The sequence below is a fragment of the Manis javanica genome, chromosome 3, assembly GCF_040802235.1.
Source record: "Manis javanica isolate MJ-LG chromosome 3, MJ_LKY, whole genome shotgun sequence".
Taxonomy (NCBI): Eukaryota; Metazoa; Chordata; class Mammalia; order Pholidota; family Manidae; genus Manis; species Manis javanica.
This window is the reverse complement of record NC_133158.1, coordinates 207,479,086-207,496,162: the sequence shown is the minus strand read 5'-3', so window position 1 is coordinate 207,496,162 and position 17,077 is coordinate 207,479,086. Positions and strand designations below refer to the sequence as shown.

General features: G+C 45.3%; 1 protein-coding gene across 1 annotated transcript; it reads left to right on the top strand.

The window, feature by feature from the left end:
• The first annotated feature begins 250 nt into the window (after positions 1–250).
• STC1 (stanniocalcin 1) lies at positions 251–12,623 on the top strand. Its single transcript, XM_017653903.3, has 4 exons — positions 251–555; positions 2,560–2,702; positions 3,351–3,562; positions 9,557–12,623. The coding sequence occupies exons 1-4, from the start codon at positions 438–440 to the stop codon at positions 9,825–9,827; spliced, it is 744 nt and encodes a 247-aa protein (XP_017509392.1). The 5' UTR covers positions 251–437; the 3' UTR covers positions 9,828–12,623.
• Positions 12,624–17,077: the final 4,454 nt, after the last annotated feature.

Below are 17,077 nucleotides of genomic sequence, written 5' to 3'. Positions count from 1 at the left end.
TCACGTGAAAATACCTTTTTCACACGTCTACGCTCATACAGCCACACACGTATTAAACATTGGCAGCAGGTACTTTTAATTTGCTGGAAAATATTTCTAAGAAGTCAAACAGCTCCAGCCCAATGAGCGTGCCCTCCGATTGGCTAGCCAGACCAATTGAGGGACCTGATTGGTCCTTGATCCTAAGGACCGATAAGAACGGCTATAAAATCCCTGGGTGCAGCTCTTGGGCCCCCAGTTTGCAAAAGCCAGAGGTGCAAGAGGCAGCGCCTGCAGTAGAAGCGTCAGCAGGAGCAGCCGCAGCAAAAACTCCTCATCAAATCCTCACCTAGGCTCTCAGGGTGTCCAGATCCACATCTTCACTCAAGCCGGGAGAGGGAAAGAGGAAAGGGGGGGAGGAAAAAAAAGCCAACAACTTAGCGGAAACTTCTCAGAGAATGCTCCAAAACTCAGTAGTGCTTCTGGTGCTGGCGATCAGTGCTTCTGCAACCCACGAGGCGGAGCAGAATGATTCTGTGAGCCCCAGGAAATCCCGGGTGGCAGCTCAGAACTCAGGTAAGCAGCAAACCCAGGACCGGTTTCTCCCCCAAAGAGCTGTCCTCATTTGCCTCTCGCTTTTGCAACTGTGTCTGTGACGGCTGATCTTGATAATAAATGTGCTTCATGCCTGATGGCAATAAACTGCTAGTGAAATCCAATAGCCTTAGGAAGTGGAGCTCCTTTGTTTAATAAATTGCATGCAACTAACGAAGAAGCTGGGCGCTCTGCTGAGGGTATTTCATTGCATAAGCCTAGCCTGATTGCCTGAAATCTGGCACGTACCCTCTTGGGGGGGAGGGGGCGGGGGAAGAGCTTGAATGTTGGCATGCTTCAAAGCGCTCTCTATACTTTCCAGAAGCCGAAGCTGATCTTAAGGTGAGACATGATTTGTCTGATGCTACCCCTATCCCTTCACCCTTAAGACCCTATCACTTGACTTTCCTGTGCCTTTAGAGAACGCACAGAAAGCTCTCTGCAGACTGATTTACGGAACCATAGCCCTCAAGACTGACAAATCCAGGGCAGATTCAGAGAAAACCCCACACACTCCCGCCCCCCGCCCCCCACTCCCAACACTGCTGCTTCTCTCCCTCCCGACCCCATTCAGCAGCCTTTGCAGCCCGTGGCCGGAGAACCTCTTGAAGAAGAGTATCTGTGAACGTAGCAGCTGTTTCTCCAAGGGGAAGGTCTCACTCTAGCCCTGACTCCTGGAGCAGTAAATTGTGTATTATCTTGGCCTCTAAAGGACAAAAGTGCTTAGGAAGCCGACACTGCCACTCTGCCTGTTGGCTCCACTCCGGCCGGCTTGCTGCTCTTCCATTCCTGCCCTCTCTCCCCAACTGTCAGCAAAGATGGGATCGCAGGTGTCCAAATGCTGCAGACGACGCTCCCCTCAGAAGAGCACAGGTCCCTGCCGAGAGGAGGGCTTTGCTTCATTTCCTTTTGTACTTAGTTGCTATAGAGATGCAGTGATTCACAATTCGAGCTTGCCTAAAACAATAGCAACCCTAATGCATATTAAAACTGCTTAAAGCAAAGTTATAATTTGAACCCGTGGAAATATATAATTAGGGAAATGACTTGTAACATCCCAGAGGCTGCGGGTGGGGGGAGGGGGAGGGGAAACCTACCCGAACCAGGCTTTTGATCTCGGAGGAGAATCCTATGGTATGAAGGCTGCAGATCATCGCTTGCCGAGCTGCCTGCCAGAACACCCCCCTTCTGTAGGAGAGAAATTACTTTTATGAGAGATCTTATCCAGAACGGAGAAAGCCTCATGCAAGTTTTTTTGTGGTTTTCTTCCAGTCTTGCACAAGGGGTGCCTTGGCCTGGTTATTCCACACCTGTGTTTCTTTAAAAAAAAAAAGAAAGAAAGAAATGGCTTTTAATATGAGATTATGCATACCTCTAAGCACTGTCTTATAGCGGGGGTTGGGGTGAAATGTGAACAATCAGATTCCTGGCTGCCAATGCAAAGGTAAGTTAAAAGCCCTGAATCAGAAGGGTCTCCAAGTGGACTCTTGGCAAATTCTTCCCTGCCATTTAGACTAAAATTCCACCCTTATTACTCTGGAGTGCATTTTCAGAAGCCACATGGACTCCCTGGCCCTTCCATCTCCTAAACCTGACCACCAGCCACACTGCCTTCTGCCTTCCCGTGCTTTCGGGCTCTAAGTGATGCCCTAGGATTCCTAGAGCGCTGCTTCAAGCGCTGTGCCTTCCACGGGCTCCAACCTCACGTCTCCAGCCGCCAAAATTGTATGTGATGGTGAGGTCAAGAGAATGTTTCTCTGAGGGTAAACGCATCCCCTCTCCTTCCTGTGCTCTGGGTCTGACAAGCCAGGGGAACTGCCTGTGCCCCCTGATCCCAGTCTGAATGGATTTGTAGACAAGCCCCCTTACAGACCTGTAGGATGAGCTCCTCTCGCCCCTTGTCCTTGCATCTTGCCACCGCACCAAGTTGACCCCTCCCAACTGCCCTCACTGTTTGAGCCGATTGGATGGATTTGTCTCTTTCAGCTGAAGTGGTTCGCTGCCTCAACGGTGCTCTGCAGGTTGGCTGTGGGGCTTTTGCGTGCCTGGAAAACTCCACCTGTGACACAGATGGGATGTATGACATCTGTAAATCCTTCTTGTACAGCGCTGCTAAATTTGACACTCAGGTAATAAGACCTTGACCCTTGCTCCCTCTGGCTGCTTGTCTTTAGCAGTGTGTTAGACTATTGTTCTTAGGAACCAGTCTTGTAGGGAACCAGCTTCTCGGCCTCCCCACTCTAAATTCTCATCTCCAGTGTGTCTACACACACACACTTTCAACCAGGAAATAGGTTCTGTATAGGACACTCCCCACCCACTCTAATGCACAATTGTAACACGCTGACAGAGGCTCTCTTACATGGGAGGGTGAGGGGCAGAAATCTTTACTTCTTCAAGAACAAATAAAAACATTCTTCTAAAAAGAAGTTCTTTGCATTGTATGACCCAGCATACTAGCTTGTGATTTGAGTTATCCACGTCTTAATCCCAAGAATACAAAGCCATGTTATGGCTATTTTTAACCTGCAGGGTGGTCGAAGATGGTTCATTTCCTTTTCTCTCTTGTCTCATTTCATTTCTATGGAGCTCAATCCTCACAGTCGTCTAAGGGAGTAGGGACATATTTTTAATCTGGTCACAGCATACAATTTTCTCCTTGCAAGAAGGTGCAGAGGGCCATGACACAGAGCCAAGGCAAGCTCCTGAAACACTGTGGGCCCTGCCTCTTGTCAGCTCAAGCTAAGGCTTTTCCTCCTGTCCCCCTTGCTTGGCAGGGAAAAGCATTTGTCAAAGAGAGCTTGAAGTGCATCGCCAACGGGGTCACCTCCAAGGTCTTCCTCGCCATTCGGAGGTGCTCCACTTTCCAGAGGATGATCGCTGAGGTACAAGAGGAATGCTACAGCAAGCTGAACGTATGCAGCGTCGCCAAGCGGAACCCTGAAGCCATCACTGAGGTCGTCCAGCTCCCTAATCACTTCTCCAACAGGTATGAGATGAGTCCACTTTTTTGCAATTAGGGTGGAGGGGAGGGGGGCGGGCTGGCAGAGCGAGACACAGAAGAGGGGCTAAGCTCCCGCAGTCATGCTCTTATTTTAGCTTGCAGTCTTCCCAGATTTTGCAGGAAAAAAAAATTTGTTTGTGATTGGTTGTGACAGCTTAAGCAGCCTGAATTTTTTTTTTCCTCACTGTTATAGGAAAGTCTTTCCATGCAGCTAATAGAAAGCTTCATCTGCAGCATCCCTGGGTGCCTTTCCTTGTCAATTTCTCACCATAAGCCTGAAGGGAATTACGAAGTTTATGGAAGCAAGCTTCCAAGACATCAAATGTGGCTGAAATCAACAGCACAATTGACCATTTTAAGAACCCTGGTCAAATGTCATAATGCAGACTTTTCAGTCTGCATGTATTTGGAGTCAGTCCCAAGCCCAAGCAGATCATTCTTAGGAGGTAGCCCAGTGCAAGCCACCTCTCATCACTGGGACTCAGCTTTCCTTTGTGAAAAGTGAAATGGCTGATTAGATGATTCCCACCTTCCCTTCCAGGCCTATGTTATTCCATCCCACTGGTCCAAAATTTCCTGGAATGATGTGCACATTCTCATCTTAGTATTCTAATGTGGCCACAAAGCCACTGGCCTAGTAATATGTGAGCAACAGCCCTTTCCATGCCCCTGGCTCACTGCCTCTACCAACCAGAAGTGAACACCTTGTGCAGGAGAGTACTGACATCCTCATTCCATAGCCTAGAAGTGCTCCCAGAGAGACCCAGGCCTCTCCATCTGTGACCAGGCTCAGAGGTGCTGGTGGGGCTGCATGGAGGTTTGGCAGGGGTGTGCATGCTGGTCAAGTTGAGCCTCCTGGGCCATGTGAGGCTTGAGAAGAAATCAGACCAATCGAGATCCAGGGTGGGAAAACTGCCCACAGCCCAAAGCTTGACTCCCGGTTCTGAAGGGCTATGGTTCTTTGTCTCTCCAGCCGAATCTGCACATATTCAGAGATCAGTCATATATACATGTCACCTGAGAGCTAATGCACACTTACCTGGCTAATTTCCTCACCAGGTGCTGCCACCCTTCTTCAGATAGTGACAACAGCCTGGCCTGTTCCCTATCCATGCCCTAGAGAGTTGGAAGCCTGACACAGCTTACCTATGATTCAGCCATGTACATATAGGCAACTGGAAGATGGTGGAAAGTACCTCCTCTTTTAGGGATAAGTTAAGGCCACTGATATTAAAACCTGGTAAAATTTCTAATCCCCTATTAACTATAGATCAGAGCTCTTCAGAACCTCATGTCAGTTCAAAAAAAAAAGCATTTGTTCATTCCTTGGAGTGACCCTGTCATGGAGTCCCTAACTGATTTTCTCAGACAGGAAAATCAAATCCAGCATTTATCTCAAATGGCCTGTCTCTTTATATTGACCTTGGTCTTAAAATTCTAGGAAGATTCTTGTTACATCTGGGGAGGAAAAAAAAAACTGGCTAATTATTAGAGACTTCCTTCACCACAAGGGAAAGAAATAAAGAATTCTTATTTTGTCGAGGGCTAGGGACAAAGTACATGTTTGAGTGGTAACCACGGGATAGGGCTAATTTAGCAAAGCCATTATTATAAATTTAGACCTTTAAGGATTGTGTGATGATTCATCATCTATAATATGGCACGAGCCAGTTTTGAGGCAATATTAATCCCTATATTTCGACTGAGGATAGCACCTTCCATATTGAAGGGAAAGGCCTTATAGAAAAGACCATACAGGAACTGAACAGGTGACCCTATCTAAGAAGAGTCTAGTAATGGGCATTGTTAAACAGGCCATTATTGCTTTCAATGGCTCCCTTCTTTAAAGGTGGTGACCTTTAGTAAATGGTCACAAGGAGTCCTGTTACCTCCCTCTGTCATCTTAGGGAAATCACACTTATTGAGAAAGTATGTGTGTTGGGAGAAGGGGGAGGGCGGGAAATGGCCATCCTTTGAAGACCAGAATCTTCCATGCAACTCTCTTGCCTTTCTCCAAGTAGTTCACTGCAACTGGCTAATATTATTCCTGCTGAGAACTGTAGAGATTTCCGGTTGCATGCTGGGCTTGATTGGCTGTTTGAGCTCTTCACTCTCCTAAAACATCCTGCTTTCCCAGCCTCTGTCCCATCATAGATACAGGCTACGTTGTGCCAGTTGGCACAGAATTGCTAAAGGAAGTAGTTACAGGTTCATTCCACCTTCCTGTGACTTATCTAGCATGAGATTCAGGCCTGGGAGAATCCAAAAGCCTGTGACTGGACCAGGAGCCAGAACAGGGAAGTTTTCCATGAAAGAAATGCACTTAGAAGAGAGAGGGTAGCTGGAGTGCCCACCCCCACCCCCACCCCGCTGAATTTTCAAACTATGCTTTCAGCAGTGAGGAAAGCGGGCAAAATTGATCAGGCAGGCTGGGCAGTGTGAGGCTTGGGAAGAAATCAGACCAATCCAGGTCCAGGGTGGGAAAACTGACGAAGCTTCCAACTCTCTAGGGCATGGATAGGGAACAGGAAACAGAAGAATAATATTGATCAAGGGAAACAAAGGACTATTTATAAACCCTCACACAGAACGTTCCTAGGCAGTATGTGTGTATTTGGGTAAGCATGGCTGAAACAGTAGCTATGGAGAATATCTGATCTTATTCTTTACCAAGAAAAAAAGGCAGGGATGGAATTTTCAAAGTGGGAAGAAAGAAACATGTTTTGAAAGGTCCTTGCAGGCTGTGTGCTCAGACCACTTAGCCCACCAAGTCTTTGCAACACATCCTGCCACCCCCACGAAGATGAAGATAGGAATCTTCTTAAGTAGCTCTAACTCTTCAGGCAGAGGATGAGCCTTTAGCACAGCTGCACTATTTTATGTCCGTTTGAAAAGGAAAGGAACGTATGTATCAATTCCCCGGAAACATAGAATGCCATGGCTGAAGAGGAACAGAGACATTATTTAGACCAACCTCCTCATTTTACTGATTAAAGCACAGAGGCCCAGACAGAGGGGTGACCTGCTGAAGGTCACACAGCTAGTGAATGACAGAGTTGGGCCTAGAACTCTTGTGGCCTTGAGCCAAGCTATTTGATTTCTACTTCAAAAATGGCAGCCAGGAAAACTTGCAGGAAATATCCACAATCCAAAAATAGAATACCAAGCAGAATTATATAAATGTGCCCCCTGATGACCAACAATTAAATGTGTGTACATCCTCTCTTCAATGAGAAAGTGCATCTTAACAATAGCTATAGTAAATCAAGACTTGGTACTCAAGATGTTGCTCAATAAATACGACAATTTCTATGTCAGCTTTTGCTGGAGACACAATCTCTTAAATAATCTCACTTCATAGCTTAAGAAAGAGGAAAGGCCTGTCTCATTAACCCACACGATCCCAGAGATCAGTGCCATATTCCAACCTTAATGGAGAAGCACAGGATTAACCCCTCGCTTGCCCTGGCAAATCGTGTTGACATCAGGACAGCCTGCCAGGTTTTCCAACCATGGAGGGGGCTGCTAATGGAGCCATGGATGTTTTCTGTGTCAAGGAGTACTCTTAGCCCCCCCTTGTTGAGTTCACAAAGCTCCATGTGAAGCTAAGGGTAGATTTGGGGGGAAATCACTAAGAGCAGTCAGGCTGGCAAGAGTCATTGTCATGAAACACCAGATGTCACATCTGGGCCAGCAGAGGAAGCAGCCATGAAGGCAGGAGCCTTCAGAGAAGGAGAGAGGGTGCTTTACAAAGTGGGGCCAGAGGCACAAGTCTTAAGGAGGCCAGGAGAACTACAAAAGCTTAGTTTCCTCACTGCTATTCAACTCCTTCAGCCAGACAAGAGCTTTCAGTGTTGATGGAAGGAAAGACCATCTTCTCCTGCCCCTGTGGGAGGTCATCTGGTGTGAATGGTTCGTTCTAGAGTTGGAAGGGTTAACTTCTAAGTTAGGAAGTCCTTATTGGGTGAAGGGAGGTGAGAAGTAAGAAGCCTTAGTCTCTAGAATTTAATCACCCTGTGAAATAGACACAGAGATCCAGGGGACCCAGGTCCTAGCAGAACCCAAGAGGAGATACCTGGGGATCTGTGTGGGTATGTAGAGATCTGAAGATGTTGCCACAAAGGAGTTTATTCTCAGTTTTTCCAAAACCATTTTTCTTCCCATTTCCCCATCCACATGAGATCTGCTTTGACTCATGTGCTTTATAATTCCAAAGGGTTGGAAAATGCACTTCTGTGCCAGAGAATCCCAATTTTAACAACAGCTGGATATAATCCTCCCTCGTAAGAGGGGTAGAGCCGGGACTGTGTCTGAGGCCCGGACACAGCCCTCTCCTTCTGTCCCCAAATTCATTCTGCTCACTCACAGAAGGGTGACCACTCTGCCCCATGACCCATGTTCCACTTTATTTGCCATACATCCTTGGAAGGCCCTCTTGGGGCGGCTAAGTTATTCTGGAAAGATGGTTGATCCTTTGTTCTTCAAGGTGAGTTAAAAATAAAAAGGTTTCTTCTCATGTAGATCTTGCGACCCCAGTGATCCTCAGGCTCCTCTGGGGGAAAGGTCTCTCCACATAAACACTGCCGATCACCACCATTAGTAAAGCCTCTTATTAGTGAACACAGGGCTAATGGGTTTTAACAGCTGCCACCTCAGAATGGAGCACACACATCCCGACTCAAATGGGAAAATACCTGAACTGCCTTCCCAAAGAGCAGGACAAGTAATTCATATGCTATAAATATTAGTCACTCTAATCCCTTCTGAGCCGTAGCACGTAGCTGTAGTGTTTGGGATACTTGAACTTGCCCCAAAGAGGAAGGTGCTTTATATACCAAACAAGGTTTTTTTGTAATACTGGCCAGACCAAAAGATCATTTCTCTTCTGGGGATCACGCCATATTGGAAAGAGTGGTATTTTAAAAGCTCCATTTCCTCAGTGGCCACAAAATAAATCAACAAATCAACATTGAATGGGCTGTTATAGCCCTTCAGCACTGGCAAACTGGGGATACCAAGAATAAGGACCCAATCCTGCCTTCAGTAAGTTGACAGTGTAGTCAGGAGAATGAAACATTACTAAGCCATCAGATGCTGACCTGTTGTGATGCTAACTAACCAAATAGCTATAAAATGTCCAAAACAAGAAGGGGCCAGTAAAAGCCAGAGCAGCAGGAGAAGGCTGCTTGGAATTATTGAAGCATGAACCATTAAGGACTGCAGTCTTTCCATTTGAATATCCTTGTTGCCTGTCATCTGGTCCTCTGACTACAACATACCTTAGAAGGGAGGCTGAAAATGGGGTCCATCGATAGATGTTAGCAAGACTAGCTGAGTGTATGATAGGGAAATTGGGTTGAATAGAAAAATATACAGGATGCTGAAGACAGGAGCCACCTTTAAAAATAGAAGTTTAACCAGAACATGTACTCATCTGCACACACACCACCAAGAAGAAGGAAGTTGCAAAGAGGCATTAAAATCACTGCACATTCGTGACCAGTCGTGTAAGGTTGGGCTCATCTCATTCTATCTGACCACGTCCTGCTTCTACCACTAATCCATTGTGTGACCTTGGACAAGTCACTTCAGCTCTCCCCACTTCGTTTCTTCTCTATAAAATGAGATGATGAAATAGTCACTAGATGATTGCCATGATCCCATCTAGCTCTGTGACTCTGTGTTTGTAAAAATGTTAGACATTGGCATCAGCCCTCTACTCAAAGTCTGATTTAAATCTCCGGATCTCTAAACATGAAGATGCAATTATCTTGCATGGTGTGGCAAGACCGGAAAAGCATCCACACCCATACTGAAGACACTACATGAAGGTTAGAAGGCAACGCCACCTTCTGCTGATGAGCTGTTCGTTTGCATGGTCTGGGGAGTTGGGATGGGCGTTGGCTGGGGCCCTCAGGAAAACCTGCTTCTTGCCTTCCTCTCATAGAATGACACTGCGTGTGCTCTTTCCCAATGCAGATATTATAACAGACTTGTCCGAAGCCTGCTGGAATGTGATGAAGACACGGTCAGCACAATCAGAGACAGCCTGATGGAGAAGATTGGACCCAACATGGCCAGCCTCTTTCACATCCTGCAGACGGATCACTGTGCCCACACACACCCACGAGCTGACTTCAACAGGAGGCGCACCAACGAGCCACAGAAGCTGAAAGTCCTCCTCAGGAACCTCCGAGGTGAGGTGGCCTCTCCCTCCCACATCAAACGCACCTCACACGAGAGTGCATAGCCAGGGAGAGGTACTCCCAACCTCACCAAACTAGTGTCATTTAAAGGTGTTCACACACCAACTTTGAGTGTACTGTGCCTGGTCTGATTTTTTTAAGTAGTTCCTATTTTCTATCCCCCTTAAAGAAAATTGCATGAAACTAGGCTTCTGTAATCAATATCCCAACATTCTGCAGTGGCAGCATTCCCACAAACAACACATGTGATCCTTCTGCCCCTCCTCAGGAGAAATCCCCTCTCATCACTCCCCCACCATGTCTTTTCCCAGCTCCCTTCAAACCCTCTCAAACACAAAGCATTCATGTAATTCCCCAGTCATTGTAATTCAAAGATGTGGAGCCCTTTAGAATGGTTGCCCCAGTAGAGATAGCTGATTAGAAACAACTTAATTTAAATGCATGTTTTAAATGCTCATAAAGATGTTAAATGGAGTTCGTGTTATGAATCTGTGCTGGCCATGGACGAATATGAATGTCATGTTTGAATTCTTGATCCCTCATGAGCTAGTGTCTTACGGTCTTGATCCTCCAATGTCTAATTTCCTTTCCAACACATTTACCAAATTGCTCAAGCCTGGCTCTCCAACCAGACTTTGAGCCTGCATCTTCTTGCATCTAATGAAAAACAAAAGGCTAACATCTTTATGTACTGTAACTGCTCAGAGCTTTAAAAGTATCTTTAACAATTGTCTTAAAACCAGAGAATCTTAAGGTCTAACTGTGGAATATAAATAGCTGAAAACTAATGTACTGTACATAAATTCCAGAGGACTCTGCTTAACCCAAGCAGTATATAATAACTTTATTGCATATAGATTTAGTTTTGTAACTTAGCTTTATTTTTCTTTTCCTGGGAATGGAATAACTATCTCACTTCCAGATATTCACATAAATGCTCCTTGTGGCCTTTTTTATAACTAAGGGGGTAGAAGTAGTTTTACTCAACATCGAAACTTAAGATGGGCCTATATGCGATAGGAAAAACAACAGGTTTATCTGAAGGACCCCAGGTAAAACGTTCATCTCCCAGCCCACCTCAACTCAGAGGCTACTCTTGACTTAGACCTATCCTGGGACAGTTCTGTCACAACCAACTGGGAATTTCAGGGACCAGAAAGAGCATCCCTCTGGGCTTGGATCACCTAGAGTGTGAAAAGGCCAAGGATGCCTTGAGAAGTGGCAGTTCTTGACTCGCCCCTCTCGTCGGTGGCCGGTACTCTGGTTAACTGATGATGGGGTGGGAAGCTTTCCATCAAGTCAATCAGGAATAAGTCAGTCAGCCTTTGGGTCTTCTGTTCCCGGGAATTGGGGCTGAGGGTATAAATAACCCTGGGATGTCCAGCCTTAATAGACTCCTCTGACATTTTTGTCCTGTAGCACGCTGCCTGCCAAAGTAGCCCTGGCAGCTGGGCCATCTCTGTAGGGTCGTGAGAAAAAAAAGAGAGAGAGAGACAGAAAGAAAGAACTGGCGGTTTGATCATTTCTGCCGTGATGTGTACAGGATGGCGACCACCGAAGCCAAATGATTAACCTGTCTGTAGACAACAGTAGTTTCTCAGGGTCCCTGCCCTTGAACCCAGCAGCCCCTATGAGAGTCACTGCCCACCAAAGGTCACTGTTGAGAGAGGAGAAGGGGGGAGGGGTAGGACTGCAGGGGCCACTCCAAACTCGCGTAGGTAGGAACTATTGGTGCTTGCCTCTCACTAGGCTAAACGCAAAATTTGACCAAATCGAGTGATAGGGATCCTGGTGGGAGGAGGGAGGGCACATCTCCAGGAAAAAGAAAAGCAATACAACTTTACCATAAAGCCTTTAAAACCAGCAACGCGCTGCTCCAGGACCGAGAGCGGTTGCACAGACCCAGCCGCAGCGGCAGCAGGCACGGCGCTGCCCTGTGCCCACAGCCTCTCAGCGCGGACATCAGATTGCTAAGAGCGTTTTTATACTCAGATCTGCCCCATCCCCAGGCCCCCCAGACGTGGACACTGCCTTAGCCTCTCGGAAATCAGGTAGACCGAACTAAGCTGACGTTCCCCTCCTGCCCCCGCCCCGGCCCCCAGGCAAGGCTGACTCCTCCGAACCAGAAAAGCTATTAAAGTTTGTGTGTGTGTCCGTTTCACAAACCCACCAAGCCAGGACCCCCAGCGCAACAAGTAGTTCATGAGTATTCCTAGCGAAATTCTCTCTCTTATTTCCCTCGAGTAGATTCTCTTTCTTTGCTGTGACCTCCTCAAACCGTGGTACCCCCCCCCACCTTTTCTCCCCACAGTGATATTTATATATGTACCTGTAATACATATATCTACACACGCGGAAAGAAGCAGTTCTCACATTGTTGCTAGTTTTTTGCGTCTCTTCTCCCCATCACGCTCCCTCCAAATCCCCCTCAAACTTCCGAAGCTTCGTCTTGTGTTTGCTGCACAGAGATTCGGGGGCTGACCTAGACCGGTTTGCATGATTCTTCTATTGTGATTTGGTTGCACTTTAGACATTTTTGTGCCATTATATTTGCATTATGTATTTATAATTTAAATGATATTTAGGTTTTTGGCTGAGTACTGGAATAAACAGTGAGCATATCTGGTATATGTCATTATTTATTGTTAAATTACATTTTTAAGCTCCATGTGCATATAAAGGTTATGAAACATATCATGGTAATGACAGATGCAAGTTATTTTATTTGCTTATTTTTATAATTAAAGATGCCATAGCATAATATGAAGCCTTTGGTGAATTCCTTCTAAGATAAAAAATAATAATAATAATAAAGTGTTACATTTTATTGGTTTTTTTTCCCCAATGTCTTTCATTGTTATTCTTTAAAAACGTCTTGAGTGAGACTTTCTGAACATGAAGTGAATGGCTGATTAGTTTCTTTAAAGTCATATGTCAGTATGTAAATGAATATTGTCTAAATCAACATTTTCGGAATTTCCTTAAAACCATCTAGTGGCTCACATTGTTGTCACAATAAAATCATAACCCAAACTCCTCTAACGAGTTTAGGAGAAGTTTTATGGTCTGGTCACCACTCAGCTCTGCAGCCTCCAGTCTCACCTTTCCTTCCATGCAGTGAACTTGAGGCTCCAGCTATGCAAGAATTCTAGAAAGGACTGGGTTCTCTCTCCCTTCTAGACCCTTATTTATGCTGTTCTCATTCTAGAAGGCCTTGCCCATCACCTTTTTTCCAGACTGGACGCACCTTTGCTTGCTCTCCAAAGTGTTCCCAGCGCTGAAAGAACACCCAGCTCTCGGGATACCCTCAAAACTAAATGAGTGATTTAGAAAGGGTCAGAAGATGGGACAGAGACAATTACATCAGTGTGACGAGGGAGGCAGATGGCTCTGTGGTGATGAGATTCCGGCTCCAGCGTCAGACTTCTGGGATTTGAATTCGGGCTCCTCCACTTGTTAACTGCGTGATGTTAGACAAGTTTTAATCTCAAAATACATCAGTTTCTTTCTCTGTAAAATGATAATAGTGATAACTTATCCATAACTCATTTATCAGAAGGAGGTAAATAAGTGAAGTGCTTACAATATGCCCAGCACACAGTCATGTGTCTCAGTGTCAGCTACGATCACTACAAGCAGAGGGGCTGAGAGCAAAACAAGGGAACTCCCCGCTCAGAAAAGGGGGAAGGTTTTCGCAGCAGAATGACACGTAGCTGGTCTTGAAGGATGGTTACAAGTCCAGTCATAGAAAACTTCTGGGGTGTGGTTTATCAAGGAGACTTCCTGCCTAGTTGGGTATTTTAGTCTGTGAATTTTCTCCACATATTAAATTCAAATGGGGACATTTTTCTCAGGACCAGTCATTTCTAACTCCAAATTACATATTCCCAAGTTCAGATATGCTCAGGACATTAACAAGTACAAAAGTTGTCACCACGGCCAAAAAATGTATTACATTTGCTGTTCTCTGACCTAGCCAGGAAAAAATAAAAGCGTTTATTTCCTCATGATCCTTCATCCTCAGTCATCTTCTGTCAACATCTCTTTATGCAAAGAGACTGTATGACACACTATAATGTAGTATTTAAGAACTTAGACCTGGGATTTCCATGAACTGAGTTCAAATCGCAGTTGCTCCACTGCCTCTGTGACCCTTGGGCCAAGTGTCTGACATCTTCACACCTTATAGTTCTTTCACCTATGAAAATATCCCTATGAAACAGATGAATACAATAGGTCCTAACTCCTAAACTAATAGTGAGCATTAAATGAGTTATACACAAAGCACTTAAAACAGTGTCTAGCACATAGCAAGTACCAAAATAGTCTTTATTGTATAGTCAGCAAATGTAACCATTACCATTTACACTTAAATTCACCATCACAGATTCTACTCCACCCCTGACATGAGTCTTACGGCACCATTTTGGATAAGGGTCTAGCCTTTTCCTTTTGTAGATCACTAAACATTACCATTTAATCAAGATTGTGCAAATTTGAGTGATAAAATATTAAAACCTTTTGAAAATGGCACATTGGACTATATCAATACCTGTATCCCATCACCAAGCTTAAGAAATCAAATAGCACAGATACAATAGTTTCTTGTATGTTTAGCCTCTCTAAACCCATTCAAATATTAACAGACCGTTACCAAAATGTTTTGAAAAGCCACCGCTTAAAAGGATAACATTTCTCAAATTATTGAACCATGCTTAATTTTCTTTTTTTTAAATTTCTGTCAGCCTTTCAAAAATGGGGTTAAAATGATCATGGAATGATCTGTGATTCTGTGGTGTAAGAAAAGAAGAAAAGTCGGGTCATCCCTCGCACAGGCCCAGTTGGAATGCCGTAGAGCTCTCAGCAGACTACCTTGCCCATGAATCACCTGGGAATTTCCCCAAAATGCTTCAGGGCCTCTCAGGGAGGCTCAAGAGTCTGCCTTGTTAACGTGCCCCCAGGTGACGCTGATGTTCCAAGGAGGATGTTTTGAGGAACAATATCCCCCCAATTGCCTTGAAATAACTGGGTCAGTTCCTCAATCCTAGAGACCTCCACTCAGCCGCCACAAGGATGTTGCTACAGCACAAGTGGGGTCATCTCCCCTCCTTGCTTTAATGGTCCCCCATTGCCTACAAGACAAAATCAAACATCTTGACTTCAGATTCAAGCCCCTTAAAATCCCAGACTCTTCTTCCCAGCATGCACCCCAAGATTCTGCTAGTGCTTATCTCCCATTCTTTCCTCAGTTACCTTCTACGTTCACACATATCATTCCTTCTAATGAGTATTCTTCCTCCCAAACTCTTTTTCATTCATCAAGTGGAAGACTTCCCCAACACAGCCAAGCCTGCATCAAATTGCACTGCCCACAGTGTGCAAGGAGAGAGGATTTAGTCATCCTTGTAGTCCCAGAGTTTAACACACAGCTGGCATGCACAAAGTGTTTGTGAGTGAAGGAAGGAAGGGAATCTTTCCACGACCGCCAGCTAATCCCTGATTTTTCCTCTAGTAAGATACTGGGGCCTTAGAGCAATAGCAGGGCATGCTGGGGAATGGAAGGCATGTTGCTGTGGTGAGTAAGGAAAATACAGTTGGCTCTTGAACAGCAGGGTTTGAACTATGTGGGTCCACTTACATGTGGATTTTTTTCAGGAAATATTTCTGAAAAATTTTTGGAGATTTGCCGCAATTGGAAAAACACTTTTTTCTCTAGCTTACTTTCAGGTGAGAATATAGTATAATGCATATAATACAAAGTATGTGTTCATCCATTGTTTATATTATGGATAAGGCTTCTGGTGAACAGTAGACTATTAGTAGTTAAGTTTTGGGAGAGTCAAAGTTATACATGCATTTTTGACTTCTTGGGGAGTTGTGCAAGGGTCAGCTGTAATTCCAGGTGCCATTTGGGTATTTTTAAGCTTGCCAGCTTGTGACACAACATTACTATATTTCCTTCCAGCACTAGCACAGACAAAAGTGTATGCTTGCTGTTACTTTCTCCTGGTAATCTGAGCAACAAAAGACCCATCCACAAACGTGTTTAGATATTCTCCAAGCTTGTGCAAGGCATCATACTAGAAGGCTGCATCACAGAAGGACTATGGCTATCTGCAAGTCAAGCTATGTCACGTTTTTTTGTATCTTTACCTATTTTGTCATGTAATTATTCTCATAATATCCCTCAGTTCACTAATTCTTCTTCCCTAAACTCAAGCTCTGCCATTAGCTGCCTTCCCACGGTCCTTTGAACTTTTTTACGCCATGGAAGAACTTGAGAGCCAGCTGAGATACTGGCTAAGCCTACGTCACCAGTCTACTGTAAAGCCTGAAGAGCATTGCACATCACTCCATTTTGCAAATAACTAACTGAAGCTCAATTGTTGAATAAGTAATCAACTGAGGATCTATGTGCTGCATGTCACCGTATCTGGAAGCACCAGGCAGCAGGCTAAGCAGAGAAAAGAACTCACCACCTCAGCCCCTTGCTTGCCAAATAATGTATCTTTGCTCCCCCACTCTCTACTAAGGGATTTGTGGCTTCCAGTTGGGAACAGAATGCTATTCTCAACTCTGCCCCAATTAAGTCACACTGCAAGTATGCTCTGCTGTAGGAAAACCAGAAACAGTATACATACCACAAGGGACTGTCAGTGTTTCCAACATTTGGTCAAAATCTTGGAACCAATTCTAGTGACAGCCTGCTCACCTGTCTTGGGATTTCTTGGAAGCACAGTCACTCCAGGACATGGCTCACTCCCTCCACACTGGCCTGAGCTCCTCTCATTCCCAACCCCTATCCATCAAGATACTGCTGGGACTAATTATTTGGAAACCTTACAGCGTGCTAATCCCTGCATGTGAATATCCTGGTCATCCAAAGTCACCACTCAGTAGTCAAGCCTTCCCAACCACTAGCCGCCTCCCACCTGCACATTCTCATATCCCTTTATGTCCCTTCTCCCAGAGTCAGCCTCCCACTGCTCTCTCCTCCTTCCAGACTCTGCCCATTTCACCGTGAAGACTGCCTACTGTACCTTTACTCTCTCTTCTCATGTCTTGTCTTTACTGACACCTGGTTCCTGGAAGCACATTGCCCCCTGCAATCTTTCCAAATGGTTGTTTATTCTTCCAAATCTCAAGGTTGGTGAGTGGGGTCTGTGTGCCTCTTTCTCCCAATGCTGCACTAGACTATTATTCTGCCACTGTCCTATAAAACTTCTGACCAACTGAAGCTTAGGCTGCCGTGGTCTAAATGTTGGTGACCCCCCTCCAAAATTCATATGCTGAA